The 16,834-nt window shown below is 42.6% G+C and overlaps 1 protein-coding gene across 1 annotated transcript in view; it reads right to left on the reverse strand.

Moving 5' to 3' along the window:
* LOC311009979 (carboxypeptidase O-like) overlaps positions 1-15,628 on the reverse strand; it is a 43,146-nt gene extending 27,518 nt beyond the window's left edge. The window contains exon 1 of the mRNA XM_084004461.1: positions 15,562-15,628. Within this exon, the coding sequence (XP_083860587.1) occupies positions 15,562-15,615 (54 nt within the window). The 5' untranslated portion in view covers positions 15,616-15,628. The remainder of the gene's footprint in view (positions 1-15,561) is intronic.
* Between the last annotated feature and the right edge of the window lie 1,206 nt (positions 15,629-16,834).

Below are 16,834 nucleotides of genomic sequence, written 5' to 3' on the forward strand. Positions count from 1 at the left end.
AAACACCTGAATCCATTCATCAAGGTGCTTTTGCCGTGGGATGTTTTTGACCCTTTTACAGCATCGCTCTGGTTCGGGCTAATAAGGCAGGTGCATCGTCATCCCGAGGACAGCAATTAAGCCTCATTTCTTGCAAAGATGAGAAAGCTGGGTGGCAATTTTTACGTGTTGATCCACCCTGCAGCGTTAGGAGATTTAAGTTCCATGACCATGCCTGTATGAGCTGTTTCCGCTGCTCCAATCTATGTTGAATCCTGATGCAGACATTAGCATCGGGATGGGAGTTATTAGAGAAAGTGCAGTTAGTCCGTCCATCCATTAAAAGGCTGATTGCTCTGGCTCGTTGCTCCACTCTGCCCCCTGCTACAAAATGGCACCGAAAAGTGCTTCAGTCAAACTCACCTTTTTCTGCGCAAATTATCTCTGTGGTGTCTTTCATGTACTCTCTCTGCCTTCCACTGCAGCGCTGCCAATTACTCTGACCGTTACCTAAGTACAATTAGCCCATTTCCAGGCTGAGACTAATGAGGTGTTTCTCAGGGAAACCCTCCCCGATGCTGCAGTGCACAATCTCGCGGCTTTGCCTTTAAAAAACTGGCGACAAATGGCCCGACAAACGCTCCACAGCCGAGCCTTTTAATAACAACCGCAACGGCTGATGATTTACTGCCCGTCTTGCATTCAAATTAAGCTGAACGTGCATCACAATCAGGAGTAAATTGTTGCAGGTAGAAATTAAGATAATGAAAAACTTTTCAGGTTTCCTGCAAGACTAGTGTTGCCACTTTTTTACATCATATTTAGGTTCTATATTATATTTGCACGGCCTTTTTATGTTTATACAATATTCAAAGAGGCTTTGTGCCGGTGCTCTTGGGTCTACATGCTGTGTAGCGAGATAAGGCTCCTGAAATGCTGTCGAAACTTTCATTTATAGTTGTCAAGGTTGCCTCCATAATTCTCAACCTGAAAAAACACTTGCAGGGGACTAATATACATATATACATAGGGATAACTGGCTTGTGGCGGCCAAGCGTTCATAGCGACGTCGCTTTTTGATCCTTCGATGTTGGCTCTTCCTATCATTGTGAAGCAGAATTCATACATAACGTCGTTTTTTGCGGAAATATGGGAGGTACAGGTGGATTTTTTGACAAATTATGGCAGATCTGCATGGAATTAAGATCATAGGCGACCGCCGCAATTATTACAAATTACAAGAGGTTTGCACAATTCCCCAAAAACCTATAACAGTGAAAAGAAACAAGTTATGTGACCAAGTTGAAAAACACCCAAATTCCCCTTCCAATGTTGACTGAAGCGTTCATAAACATGCAGTGTGTCCAGGTTGAATCCGACTCCACAAGTGGGAGATTTTGATGACATGGAAATTATTCAGGTCGGCATTCATGTATTCAGTCAATTCTGCCAAAAATATGGACACGCTGGTGTTGCGGTGAATAATTTAAATCAGCTGGCCTCCACAGCACAAAACCAAGCGGATTAACTACTTGTTCCTTACATGTCGGCAGCTTAGTCCATCACTTTAAAGTTTTATCCTCTTCTTCATGGTCCTCCCATCGCCGCTCAGGATTTATTTTACCGCCTCTGCACGCTTTCACTTTCACTTAAACTCGTATTGATTTGCATGTTTTGCTACATAATTAAATTGGAGCCTATAGTTGATTAAATTGCAGACAGTAAGGCATGTTAAATTACCATAGATTAGTGTATAATGGAGCTAAGCCTCTTAATTCAGAGCTGGAATTATTTTGTATTTCACGGCCTGTACGGCTCCGGTCATGTGCATTATGAATGAACGGAGCAGAAACATGTAGACGAAAGTTGGGGGTAAAAGAGATTTGAAAATGTAAAGTTTCTGTTTCTGTTTTTCATTTCAGTTTTTGTAGATTTTGGTGTTTAAATCTTTAAATCTCTGAATAAAGTTCTCAAAGAAAGACTGAGGGAAACTGTTCCAGCACCTCTAAGCTCAATACCAACCTTAAGATTTGCTTTATTTGTGGGGAAAAATCATGTGTAAAAATAAATTGTGTTTATTAAGGAAGGTTATACATTAAAGCTGCTCCATCAACATTCAAATCGCGGCATAAATACGGCAGCAACCTTGACATCATATCAACAATATGTTTTGTCTCCATTTCGGATGCTCCTCATTCTTGGTGCATTGACTTTAAAAATTTGTGAACGTGAACGTACCTTCAGAATTGGCCTCTGCTCAGTGATTTTTACAATTACACACTCAGTTTACAGCCTAAAATAACAACAACTACAAGAAAAACGCGTTAAATGCGCCTCTGCAGAGGTGAGAAATCAAATCCGCACACTTTCCCCAGAACAAAGCCCGATGCAAATGTCTGACAAAATAAATCACAGCGCATATAAACTGCATGTGTGTAATTTCTGGCAGTGACACAGTAACATCCTCATCCAAGCTGCTCGTTCTGATTTTGCTTTAGAGGATTTTCATCAAACTCTGCCTTTCTTTACTTCCTGAATCGTTTTCTGCTGGGAGATTCATCAGTAAATTAGAAGTTGTTTCTTAATTATTTGCCCCTTGGGCGAGGGGGGGCTACGAGTTAAATGTGCCTCTGCTGGATTTTTAATTTCGCTTTTCTGCAGAATAATTCAGAATTGCAAAGCGATATTTGGGAGTTTCGCCTCGGGCACGGAATTCAATATGTTTGCACCTGAGAAACATAGTTAATGTGATTCGTCCAAGAACCCGTTCTCCGTTAGCTTCCATGCCCATGCATATGTTTCAGCCTTACAGAGTACCTGCTTGTAAAACAAAAAAAAAAAGGGAAAATGTGTCTTTGGTACAGTAGCTTTCTCCTCCTCTCGAGCGTTTGGCTTCTTAACACCTTCTGAGGGAGCGTCTCGAGTGTTAACATGGAAGTCACAGCTCGGAGGAAAAAAGAAAAAGCAAAGGAAACAAAGTTGAGAAAACGCTGAGGTGAAGAGCAGGCGGATATGAGGTGATGATATCATATATTTAGCTCTTATTAGCGTTGGAAACCCTTCCTGTCTGTGTCTACGTGTGCTACATGTTTACCAAAGCAGTCTTTTTACATTTCTGCCACATCTGGTGCCTGCTCGTGTTAAATTAATAAACTCTAAAATGTGTAATTGCCTGTTGAGACAGGGCCGTCCTTTTAAATGTGAGGTTATCGATGTTTGTGATGTTTTGCTTTTCACTGTATCTCCGGTATGATAACGTTATATATCGACGCGCTCTTGTTCGGTTTGTGGTTACTGCCTACGTGTTGCAGTATTTTTCATGCCAAATACGGAAAAAATAAATAAATATTGGGAAAAAGATGATGTCTTCATGTGTGTGGAGTGTGAATACTGTATAAAAAAATCTATCTGAAGCAGAGGAGGGCTGGACTGAGGCAGTGAAACATGAAAAAGGCAGATGAATAATAAAATAAACAATGCAGGTCAGCTTCCCCAGCGAATACTCAATCAAAAGTCCTCAGGGGGGGGGGCGAGGACCCTCAGGACGTTCACACTCGCATTTCACCGACCGGGATGAATGCTCAGGAGTCGTCGCCATAGCAACACAGGCGCAACACGCCCAGCCGCAGCTTTACTCGTCCTCCTGGGCCGGAGAAACAAAAAGACCCGGGAGAAAATACTTTTTTCTTTTCAAGCTATCCGTCAGACGTGATATCTTGTGCAAAACCTGAAAAACATTTGTTTTTTTCTCAGGCGGTGCAGAAGCCCACGGGGCTTTTTTAAATATTTTACACAGTCAGAGCGCACGGTGAAAAATACCAGAATGCAACAGCCCTGAATATTAATGATAGATGCTGTTTACAGTTGTAGTGGAGATCGGTGACAAGACTTTTAAGCTTTAAGTTTCTCATAAATGTAAAAGAAAAAACACCAGGAAATCCACAGAAAAAACACCAGGAAATCCACAGATAATTAAAACAGAGTTTCTACAACAACAACAATAAAAAAGAGATATAAATGGCGTTTCAGGCTTTTTGTTAGGAAACAGCTGATTTTTATTACAACAATAACAATGGCTCAGTTCTATTCGAGGAAAGCTCACGAGCCTGAAACTGAAGCAGCTAAATGGAATCCAGCCAAGATGTATTTCATTATTTACACCCGGTAATAACTAGTGTTTCAGAGTGGCGGCTCTGAAAAGTGAAGCCAAAGCTGGAGTGCCTTTACTCGCATATCCTATGTGAGTTCAGAAACAGCTTTCCTAATCTCATTCACTGCAAGCAGGTGACACACGTGGATATGGTTCAGCTTTCCAACACTTCCCGAGGCTGCAGAGCGCCACGTCGCTAAGTCATCTGCGATGCAGCGGGTTCCCTCGGGCCGCCACGCCGCAGGTGCCCATACTGTGTTATGTATGCCATTCCCCCCGCTGATTCCAGCGCCATTCGTCACGGCTGCTTTCCACCACAGGGTCCAGTAATGGAAGTCAACAGTGGAGCGTCAACAGACAGCATCACAGACAGCTCGTTTATCTTCCCCCCCGACCCTCTAACGGATATTCGGTTAATGGCCTTTCCCCATCTCCAGTTCTCTTCAACCCCTCCATCGTTCTCTTCCCGTGTTCAAAAAATCAGGTTTTTCCATTACATAGTCCTGAGCAGGAGGTTAAAGCCGATGTGCGTTTATCTAAAGGAGGCTGGGAATGAATATACAGCGTACTACTGCGTCCAAACAGCCTTAAGGAATCGTTCATTTCCTCCTGCATTGTACAATAAATCCATGTGTTGCTGTGGACGTTGCTGATTCAACCAATCACTAAAGCGATGTCTGCCATTTCCAGACCTCGAGCAAATGAAGGTATTCTCAACACGTAGAGCCCTTTTTGTTCAGGAAGTATGTGAGCGAGAAAAGCCTTCAGGCCATGAATTATTGTAGTTATTTTTTTTTCTCTCCTCCACTGTGAGCAGAACTTGCCGATGAAAAGGTGTTATTGCGCTGGCTTTGTGTGGGGAAGGCGTATTCAGACACAACAAGAGGTTTTCAATACGCGTTTAGAGAGATCCAAAAGGTGAAGGAGGCATGAAAGTTCACCAGGTTTGAATCAAACCTCCAACCTTCGATGTGAAAGACCTGAATATCGACGACAAAGACCTTTTCTCCTGGAGCTTACTGTGTCTGAGGGCTGAAAAATCACAATCACGATTATTTTTTGGTCAATATTGAGCAAAATACCAATAAATGAACTATGTTTTAGTGCACTTCAACATACTGAAAACTCCTAAATTCAACATTTTGGTAATCTAACATATTCCAGTCAGTAACCGGTACTTTTAGAATAAAAATGTGTCCAAAATGCAGCGAAATAATCCTTTTATTTCAATTATCTTGTTTTCATAATCGTTGGAAGCGTCTTTCCATTCTTCTTAATTAAATATGAACCCTATACATACCTGGCCTTTTCAGTGCATTTAATTGAGCCTTAAAGGTTATCTGTCAAAATGTCAAAAATGAGAAAGTGATGGTTGGCTAGAGCCGAGGTATTTAAGAGTTATTTTCTAGTCACAATATGCTGGATGCAAGTGGTGATGAAAAAGCCTGAACTCGGCCGCTTCCCGATTGCATCATTTAGTAATCTTAAAAGCAATATTACTTTGCTTAACGTCGCCAGCTTTATCTTCAAAAATTGCTTTTTCAGCTGTTAAGTTTTAAGCCGTTCCAAAGCATTTTATTTCATATTTAATCTGCATTAAATATATGGTCATTACAGACCAGAGGAATGGAGGATGATGCATTTAAGGGTTAAAGGGAAGATCTGAAATAAAAAAAAGCAGAAAAAACATCCCTAATTGGCGCTGTCAGCAAGTCAGGAAGGTTGTGACCCACAGCTTATAAATGGCATTGCCAAAATTGAGTTGCGGCAACCCAGTTGTCACTCAGCTATTATGCCTTAAACGCCTCACGTTACCAAAGAAGAATGAAGCCCATTAATGCACCTTGAACACATCGTCCACGGGGAGACAGATTAATCGCAGCAATCACCGTGACGTGACCGTCCTTCTGCTTTTTTCCGAGGTTTCCTCACCATTTCTTCCAGACGTGTCATTTAGTTGCTAAGTAACTGAACCCGAAAAGAACAGTTTCCACGTTACGGAGTATTTCTGATGGCTGGCCTGAGAACTGTGCTGAGCAGCTCCATTTACAATTCTAATTGGAAGCATATGGCTTCCGGGTGCCTGGGAGTGAAACCCTGCATATGCATACATATATCACTCTCATTTCCCGTGTCACCGCCTCAGGACAAGACACTAATATGACAATTCATATGACTCTTCATTTCCCAGAAAGCAATCAGTCAGCCTCCGCTATGCGAGGTAATGGGTTTGGACTTCAGCGACTTCATTGGGCGTTTGTGTTGTCGAGCTCGGACCGACAGCTTGCCGGGCTTGGCAAGTGTCGTGCATTCATTTCCCGCACTGGAGGGAAGTGCGAAGAAGAGTCAGTGTGACGGGTTTATACTTTTTGGCGCGGTTCCTGATGACAAGTTGAGCCGACCGGGAAAAAGAGGGCGTTTCTTCGAGAGTCTCCCTTCCGCCACGAGACGAACAGACGGGGAATTAGAGCTGTTGATTGAAGCTACAAGCTCGGGGCTTGAAAAGCATCGACGGGCGTGGGGAAAATTCAAAATGAACCAGAGTGAAATTTATAGTCATTTAAAAAAAAAAAAAAGAGCATGATTTGCCGTGTTCTGCAGCCTCCGATCGACTTTGAAGTTTTATTCAGAAGGAGTGTGGCTTCGAGTGCAGCATTGTGGGACACCGTGGGGGGAAAGATAAGAAAAACTTCATGTGAGAAGCTCTTTGGGCGTCTCATATCTAACTTTGCTGTGAGAAAAATCATCTGCTGCCTCAATAAAACTGCACTTTATAACCTCATTTCTATCACCTCATGAATATGCAAATGATCCCCGTTGACCAACAGCACACACACACAGCACTGACCTTTAAAAAGGAGCGCGAGATGGAGATCAACAGTTAAAAAAATGGCAGAAAATCTTCGTGTATAAACCACACGGAGGCTCGTTGACATTGGGTCATGAGAAATGTGTGTGGTGGCTCAGGGAAAATGTATTTCAGAGTAAACCACAGTCACTCACTGGGGACAACGTAAAGCCCCTCCGGTGGAAAAGGAAATATAGCCGCACCGCATTCAGGGACTACTTTCTCCATAGCTGATTATGAGCCATCATCACGGCCTTCGTTAACATGAGCATTACAAATACTCCGTGTGTACGTTACAACCGGCGAATGAAAAGCTTTCCCGTGTTATGCATGAGATTTAATCTCGCCTCCATGCAGCCATCAGGATGATTTTCTAATTAGGAATACCCGACTGGATAAAATAATTACCGAGCACAGCTGCACACCGACTCTATTACAGGTCTGCCTGGGAGGCGGAGTGCGTATCAAACGCCACCAGTTCACACTGGGATCATGCCGATACGTTGGGAATTTATTATTATTGATTATCGGAACAAAAGTAAGGTCATAATTAGTGGCCATGTAAAGACAATTATATTTGTTCTAATGATGGTATATTAACCTTCATGTCAAGGTTGTGTCTGATTAGTCACTACCCGTTAATAATGGCTGTAAAGCAATTATTTCTTAAGGCTAAATACAGCTGTAAAGGCATATAAACACTGATCTGGATTTTAAAAAATATATTTTATATAATATAGCCATAAATCATCCCCTGCTTTCTGGTCTGTTTGACTCCAAATGGACCAACGTTTACTAAATGAACATCATGATGTTCGTTTACTAAATGAACATCATGATGTTCATTTAGTAAATAAACATCATGATGTATTGAAGAAGACTTGGAACATAAATTCCCGTTTACAATGTTTACCGAGGTAATAAATCAAGTGAGAAGTAGAGTCATTTCCTCATAGAGTTCTTTTTACATTCAGAGGAGTCGCCCCCTGATGGCCAGCAGAGAGAATGCAAGTTTAAGGCACTTCAGCTCGATGTCACGACACACTATCATTAATATTTGATCAAATCTTCCCTTTTTCTCATCAGTGCATCTAAATCTCTCCATTACTTTTGCAGGGTTTGTTTAACAGACCGTGGAGCTGACGTGTCGTGAATAGAGATGACCCAGACGCCGGAATGAACTCGCTCTGGCAGACTGTGGAATAACGCTCCAGTTAAAGTGAAATAATGAGCACATTCACAGCTCGTCCACGCCTTAAGCAGGTGGATCATTGGGGGGTTAAAGGTGACACTGAACACAGTCAGCCCACAGCACGATGAGAGCACGATGGCTTTAGAAAGTTGCTCAAAGGGCTCTTAAAAGTTGGTTTTATATACACTCATTTTGAGTAAGTAAGTAAGTCGACCCACAGCACAACCTGAATAGAATTTCAGGGTTGGACGCTTCCCGGCTCTACTTTCTGGGACTTCCCTGCGCTTGCGTCACCGCTGATGTCTCCGTTAATGGAAGTGATGGGAAAAAAAAAACGTGCGACTCAGTCACGCTGCCCACATTTCCTCTGCTGTCTGACTTCCTTCTGCTCCCTGCACCTCGAGGAGGAGAGGGGAGACATCAGTCAGCGGCGTTTGACGAGGCCGAGGCCACGCCACATGGCCGCCGGCTGCTGGCTGCATTTCCTGAGAGGACGCCAGCAGGGCGGAGTCCGGAGGCTACTGTGGTGATGTGACAGAATGTGCGACGAGGCGGTGAAGGTGAACATACTTTTTGGGCTATAAATCACACCGAAGTGACGTGTGTTTTGGCTTAAAATACATACAGACAGCACTTAGCCGCAGGGGCCGGAGATATCGCACATGCCTCGCAGCTTCCGAGGGATTTCTGGGATCGAGTGGAACGCGGCCTCTTGGGTTCCCAGACGAGAACGTGCACTTCAGTGCGACATCAAAGCGGCAGGATTAGGTGTTGATTAAACCCGACTAATGGGGAAAGAAGCTCCACGGGCGCAGACTTCAGAGATCAAATGCATGATGATTTTGCATTGTTAAAATCAATATGGTGTGACAGATTTCAAGTATGCATTTCAGGCAAATCAACAGAGTTTGGGTTCGTCCTTCAACCACGTTGCCGGTTTTTTTCACTTTTCCTTCAAGTAGCACAAGACATACGAAACCTAACGTAGCCCCGAGCGAAACGTCCCACTGTGACTTGAGTTGCCTGGCGGGACGTGGTCGATCCCCCCGACGGGCCCAAGCGACTAAAGGGGAGGAGTCACATGAGCAAAAGGGAGTCTGGATTAAGAAAAGGATGAAGCTAGCTAAGCTAATCTCATATTTCGTGTCCATCCATGAGAGATCTCATCGTCCACCACGAAAGCAAATGTCAAACTCCACTCGAGTGCTCATCTCTGAACGGCTGTTGGCATTCTGTCCAAGCCGGAGCTCTTATTTCCCTGTGCAAATGTCCCAGTGCCCTTTACCTTCAAGGAGTATCGTGCTGAAGGTGATGCGAACCAACAAACATGTGACTGACTGTATTATTCAACAAGTCCTACAGTATGTACCTTTCTTAAGTCAACACGCACGGTTTGTTCGAGGATTTGCTCTAGACTTTGTTGGGATAATGTTTTTTTTTTTTTAACACTGGCGCTTACTTTTAACTGATTCGGGTGAATTATGTTCAAAAAACTGATCTGTACAAAAACACTCCATGTTGCCAGAGGGGATATTAAGCATCAGTGTTGTTGAATGCGGCAAAGAAAGAGCCACTAGATGAAGAAATGGAAGAACAATGGTATTAAAATTGGACAATTACAGCGTGTCACAATAAATGATTGAGAAAATATATTTCAAAGAGACGGTAATAGCTCTGTCTGACTTGTTCACATGCTTTTTTGGACAAATGAAATACAGGAGACGGACCGATAAACAGGCGATGTGGGCTTTTTCAGCCAGTGTTCATATATAATATTCAGCTCCACTATCACAGTCACCATGGCGACACAAACAACAACTTGCCAATGGAGAAGATCAATAAACTGTTGCGAGGTTTCAGTCAAAAACATTTTTCTTGCAATCTGATATTTTTCCGATTGCAGACGTCCTTGTATCACACACACACACACACACACACACACACACACACACACACTTTTAAAACCTAATCTCTAACAATCTGGCTGTGAGGAATTTCGTGACAAAGACGACAGGAAGTTTGATTCCAGTCAATGCTTCGCCATCTGTTCCACGTGTTACTATGGCGACTGGCATTATTTGTTGCTGCCCCATTGATGAACCTGTAATATTATCTTATATTTTAGTTCTACAGTACGGCTCTGGATGGATTTGTCACACATGAGTTTGTTTAATAATAGTAAAACGTGCGATAAGTTTCATAGTGGCCACTTGGGGGCAGCAGAGAGAAGCTAAAACAACGCTGCCACACAAACACTTAATCATGATGCTAATTCTCTCCAAACTGCATGAACCATCAGAGTAATAGCAGCCACGTCAGGCACCATTTCTCCTGCAATTCCATCTCAATTAGTGGAACGTTCTGTCCTTGAGACTTTCCCAAAGTGATCCGGCTGATGTTCTCGCTGTCAGCTTCGCCTGCCTTCTTGGCTTCCCGCCATAACGGCTGTTTACTTCCAAATGTGTTGCCGGGAGATATCTTTGGCCCTCAGCAGGGGTTTTTTGGGAGATAATTGGTGCTACAACACTGACACAATAAAAAGTTGAATCCTTCAAAAAGTAACTGACTTTTCTACCGCTCTAAAGAATCGCCCATTTACGGAAATGAGGCAGTCACTCCAGCTCGCCGTGAAATGTTCTGGTCTGAGAGTTGAGGGTGAAATAATTAGAAAATACTTTCAACTCAAAGTTTAAGGCTTACGACCCTATCAGTTGCGTTTCATCCATTTCCTTTTCTTTTTTAAAAGGAATTCAGACGTTTCTCAACTTTCAGGGACAACATTTTATTTCGCTTCTTCCAGATAAGTGGAAACCTCTGGAATGTAAAGTTCCTTATTATCAGATCTATGTTGACTGAATTGCTTCAGCGATGAAATACTTCTAAATTTATTCCTCACACATTTGCCGTTTGACAGTGCGGTAATTGTTTTGTAATCTAAGACCAATCTCGCCTCCGTCGGCCCGGTGGCCAAAGACGGCAGTGATTGATTCGGAGCCAAATTAATTTCAGCACCAGGAGGAAATTCAAATCATTGGGAGATTAATGGGTAATTTACCAGCGGCTGTTATCATGCTCGTGGATTAAACTGGCTGTAAGCTTCCGACCACAGAAATAGCAGCGAGTTGTTCGTCTCATCCCTCTACAGAAACATCTCTGCTGGCTGCGCTTCAATCTCTTGTTCTAATCAATGATCGTGGGTGATTGTTAAGCGTTCGCGCCCCCGCGTTGCTCCGCCCCCTCCAGGTCATCAGGTAGCCGACAACCGCCGGCGTCCCCTGGGCGTCTCGCTTCGCGTGGGAGGAACGCATTGATTCCAAATGTTCAATGTGGTTGTGCTGGCGGGTCTCGTGTTCACAGAAACAAACATGACATTTTGGAGGTTTTCTTTTTCTCCGAGTGGCAGATTTCCCCTCCGAGTACCTGCGCGAATACGACAGCTGTAATTGGCCGTGCGTTGACTCGCCTGAAGCCTGACTGTGAACGTCTCAACCAAAGTCTTTAAGCCTCAAGTTCAACTTAGATAGATTTCATGTCTAAAACGTCAACGTGGGTTAATGAGAGCGACTTCAGGTGTCAGCTTCCGTTTCGTTCTCACGTCGTCGGACCGAACTGCAGCTCCACGTCAATGTGGATTTTTGGAAAAGTGTGGAATATGACACTCATGTTAGCGTAGATTAGCACATAAACTGATAACAGGGAGAAAAAGCTGTCTAATATGAACTCCTGGAAATTCACAATTAACTTATTGTGAGTGTTTTTTTATCGTCCCTACCTGTAACCCATGCAAATATGCAGCTGGCAACACGCAAATGTCACTTTTAATGATGGATAATAGACGCAAGGTGAATGTTTTTTTTAATATTCTGAGCAATCACTGCACAAACTGAAGCTGCCGTTTCTGCCAGGTGGTCCGACGCCGCTCTCGAGCACCTTGATTGTGATTACGCCGCTCTTTTTCTCACCGCATTCCTCAAGTCGGAGCGAGACGATGATAATATCAGCTTTAATGAGACGGAATGGCAGAGAGCTCCACTGTTTGTCCACAGCGCTGTTGTGAAATCAGGATTGAGACCCTGAACTATCGGAGGGGCTGATTAACAGCTGTGAGATGAGGGAATGCGTGTCGTGTCGTCGCCAAGGCAACCCGTGTTGACCTTAGAGACAATTTCAAAAAAGGAAGCAAATAAGAGATTGATGGCAAAGAAGGAGGTTCACTTGGGAATTTTAAGGGCGCGCTGACGGAAAAACTTTTCTGTGACATTTCTGTGCCATCAGTTATGTGGCGTACACTTATGAATGATTCATGCCGTGAAACGCTTTTAAGAAAATGAGAGTGTAAAGAAGCCAGAGGGGGAGAATCTTTCAATATCTGTAAAATGTTGGGTGCAGCCGGGAGCGTCTCACAAGCCATCTGGCCATCTTTTTACAGATTCTTGGACGCAAAACAAACTTCACGCTCCTGTGCATGGAGACTCAGGTAGGGCACGTGCCAACAATCAGAGGATTTACATCTTGCCAGGTTTCATTTGTCAGTTCACCGTCCACGCCGACAACCCTTCTGTTCCCTCTGGGAGTCAATCTCGGCCTCCATTTCCCATTAAACCCTTGTCCTCGGCTCCACAACTGAGCCACCTGCGACCAGACACTGAAAACAAGCCGTCACCTTCCGTGTGTCTCTCATCGACGTGACCTCGGCCTCCCGCAACCGATCACTGCATCGCCTCAAACTGCAGAGTGTCGACGCGCGGTCACTGTGGATTTTATTTTGCCCGAGCAACTAGAATCGTGATTTAAGAGGCATTTCATAATAATGTTTTTCCTCTTTTTCCACAATGATCTCGGTTGCAACCACGGCCGCAACTGTAAATTATGGAAATATTATGGGAGCAAAGCAGGGCTGCGCGGTTAATCAAATAAACGTACAACCATTTTTCTACTTGACATAAAGGAAAGCTCCCATGAGCATTTTCTATTAATGACCTACAGTCTAAAAAAATGTTGCCCTGTCAGCTTTGCTCCAATAATGTGCAGCCCTATTGTACTCAGGGAAAACTTGCATATCAAATTAAGTTTCTAAACTGACAGCCAGGGGGCGATAGAGAGGCGCTGGCTTCACCTTTGAAGAGCTGAGCCAGCTTTAAAGGGCAACATACATTGTGTAAAAACAACTCCCCTTGTGCAGGATGGTGCAATTCCATGCAAATGCAACGACGCACGTGAAGAAAGTCATATTATATCATATTATATGTCCTCTGGTGCTGCATCAAAAACACAACGGCTGCCGGAGCTGGTTCCACAACACAGATGGGAAGTGACACGTGTGTCCAGATGCAAGACTGCAGAGTCACTGAACGTCCTGTTGTCATGCATCATGTACATCCTTCACCGGCACGTCAAGCTGTCTCCTCAAAGCTGCGTTTACAGTAGCAGCCCCGGCTGCTCAGCAGCAGCCAGACGATAAATACATTCGGTAGTTTTCTTTGTCACCCCTCTGCAGCGGGCTCTTTGATGCAGACGAGGCCAGGCGGCGGATGCATGGTGTGACGGGGAGCTGAGGTGTCAACTAAATGAAATGTTTCAGGGTGCCAGTTTTGTTCACTCAATAAATAAACTCAGAGCAGAGAGGAAAGTGGGCAGCAAGAGGACGGGATGTGGGAGGGATGCTGGCATCTCCCACTGAGCTTGTTGGCTGTTTGATTTCAGCACAAGCGCTGCATGTCTGGGTGGGATTTCGCCCCGTGGACAGCAGATGGGGAAACGCTGCAGCTGCAAAGACTGAAAAACACACTGAATGGGTTTTAACATGTGTCCAAATATTTCTTGGTATAACAAGGAACTCAAAGCTCAGGAACTCAAATGTCTGCACAATAAAAAAACGAGGCCAGCGAGATGTGGAAATGTCAAACCAGTTGCCATGTGGTTCAGAGAAGGGAAAAAAAAAAGGAAGGAAAAATGAGTGGGAGATGTGTAAGCTCCGATGTGTGAAACTGCATGATATGCCACAGAGAGGAAATCGCAGTTAAACCACTTTAAAAAACAGCCAGACTTTCCACTGGAACCATTAAGAAAGTAATCAACGGTCAAGAAGAACAAACAGGTTTATGCCCACGTTACCTCAGACGCTCGTCAAAATGCCAAATCCCGCGCTGAGAGTAAGTAATACGGTTGCTTACTATAATATTTTAGTAAATATTTTGGCCTGTACCATCTCTATGGAGTATTTGCCGTGATAGTAGATACATCATTTCGACACATTCTACCCTCTGGAGATACTTTAATGTGAATACACTATCATTTTATTCTTCGGTACAACAAATGCACATAAATGCTTCTACAAAAGCCCTTCTATACGTTTAAACCATGTTAATTAAAAAAATAACCATCACCATCAAGCTGGTTGTGTTACATATTTCTTGTGTATTGTTGATCCATACAATCACGTAACCTGCCTCAGTTGCCAAGCTTTCATCTAAACTGGTCCCATGCTGCCACCTTGTGGCCGCATCAAGGTATTGGTTGGTTCTTGTCTCCATCTGGCAGAGCACTAATGATAATAGTAATATAGTTTATGTATATTGCACTATGAGTGAGCAGGAGAAATGCCTTAAAGACATGTAGTAACCACAGGTAACACAGCAAAAAAATTATAATAATGTCATTTCATGCCTTAAAAACAATATAGATCATGATATGCATGCTTTTCTGGTAGTATGATCTATATGAAGAAACCGCACGCTTGTTTTGGTATAATTGTGTGAATAAAATAATTGACAAATTAAAGAGAACCTATTTTCTCATTTAATGAAGAACCTTCGTGCATAATAATCATATTTTCTGAGAAATTATAGGATTTAAATACGGATCACAAAACACTCACAAGAAGTTGAGTGTGAAAGTAAAATTAGAGCCTGGTTTTAAAAATACAGGATACAAAAAAAACTATTTTAAAAACAGATTTATCCATTATTAGACCTTGTGATAAACTTATTTATGACTAATAAAAAAAATGTTGGTTAGCTAATTGCACTCTGGTTGAGCTCAACCATTTCTTCCTCTGCTTACATGTGGTACTTTTGATTAATTCCAATAATTAATCACACAACAACAAAAAGGCACTGCATTAAATGTCAACATCAACAGTGGAACAACATCAATATGCCCAAAGCAACAATAAGTTTCACTTTTACAGAAACACACAACTTATTACCAATATATGCAACCACCTTCCTCATTAGAAACTACACGCGACAAAAACAACAAACATGGCGGCCAATATTTGTACAGGAATGGACAACACGGCGGTTGCAACAAGGCAAGCACAACGAATACACGTATTAAAGCAAAGCAGACACACACACACACACGTCACACACACGCACCAGTGTTACTCACCCTCTGAAGGTGACGCCGTGAGTGTCGAAGTCCTCCAAAGTCTGCTGTGTCCATCTTTAGCTTTGCTATGCTAAGTCCATAATTAGCATTGCTATGCTAAGTCCATAAGTATAACGGTCCACGTCGCCTCTCCGTCCCACGTCACATTTCACGTTTCCGGCCCTCCTCAAACTGTTAAAACCCTTGAAAGCGGTCCATAAAAGAGTCTCCAAAGTCCTCACACACCTCTTCGAAGGGGGAAGCTCCTCGGTTGACGCGAAAGCGGCGGCTGGAGGTCCAACCATCGACCGCCATTAACGTGTTAGCATTCAGCATGTTAGCCAGGGTGCACGTGCACCTGTCTCGAGGTCAACATCTCAGGCGCGTTTAATTTGCTTGAAGTGGTGGCGCTTCATATCCGCGGCTAAATACAATACCGCCCTCTGCTGGTGAACATGAGGAACATGATTGTACTGTATATGCCTGCAGAGTCAGTGTTCGACTACTAATAATAGTGCATAATACAATAATAAAATAATCATATCATACACACATGAATAAAAAGCAATCGTATGAATTAATTAAATCAAATATATTAATGAAACAATATTCATCTATGCTTTGCACTTGACGTAACAGGTTTAGAACAATCTGGAATATGGTACAATAGCTCCCTCTGCTGGTGAACATGAGGAACATGATTGTATGGTACCAGTATGCCTGCAGACTCGGTGTTCTGTATTTCTACTAATAATAATAATAATGATCATATTAAAATAAAAGTAAAATATTGTATAATATTGTACAATAAAGAATTATAATGAATAGTATGTAAACAATGTTTTCATCTCCGGTTTGCGCTTGATGTAACAGGGCGAGAACATATAATCGGGGATATGGTAAAATACCGCCCTCTGCTGGTGAATATGCGGAACATGATTATACTGTACAGACTGTGTTCAATACAATTACTACTAATAATATAAAAAATAATAATTCATAAAATAAAATAATTAATTTAAATATATTTATGAAACAATTAAAACTGTAATTATGATGTATGTGTAATGTGTTTTCATCATTCCTATCTTCATAATAAAAGTTATTATAAGCCTTCAAAGTGTCCTATTTAAAAAGCTTGTTTGTATTTCGTCATGGTAACAGTAAAACTTAGTTTCTCCTGTTTTAAATTATTTTATGATTATGAAATCATGATGTCACTTTTAATGACTTGAGCCAATCACTTCTGTTACCGTGTGTGATTGTGTTTATTCACAGGAAAGGTTAGCTGGTT

This window comes from Eutrigla gurnardus (assembly GCF_963514095.1).
Source record: "Eutrigla gurnardus genome assembly, chromosome: 24".
Classification (NCBI taxonomy): domain Eukaryota; kingdom Metazoa; phylum Chordata; class Actinopteri; order Perciformes; family Triglidae; genus Eutrigla; species Eutrigla gurnardus.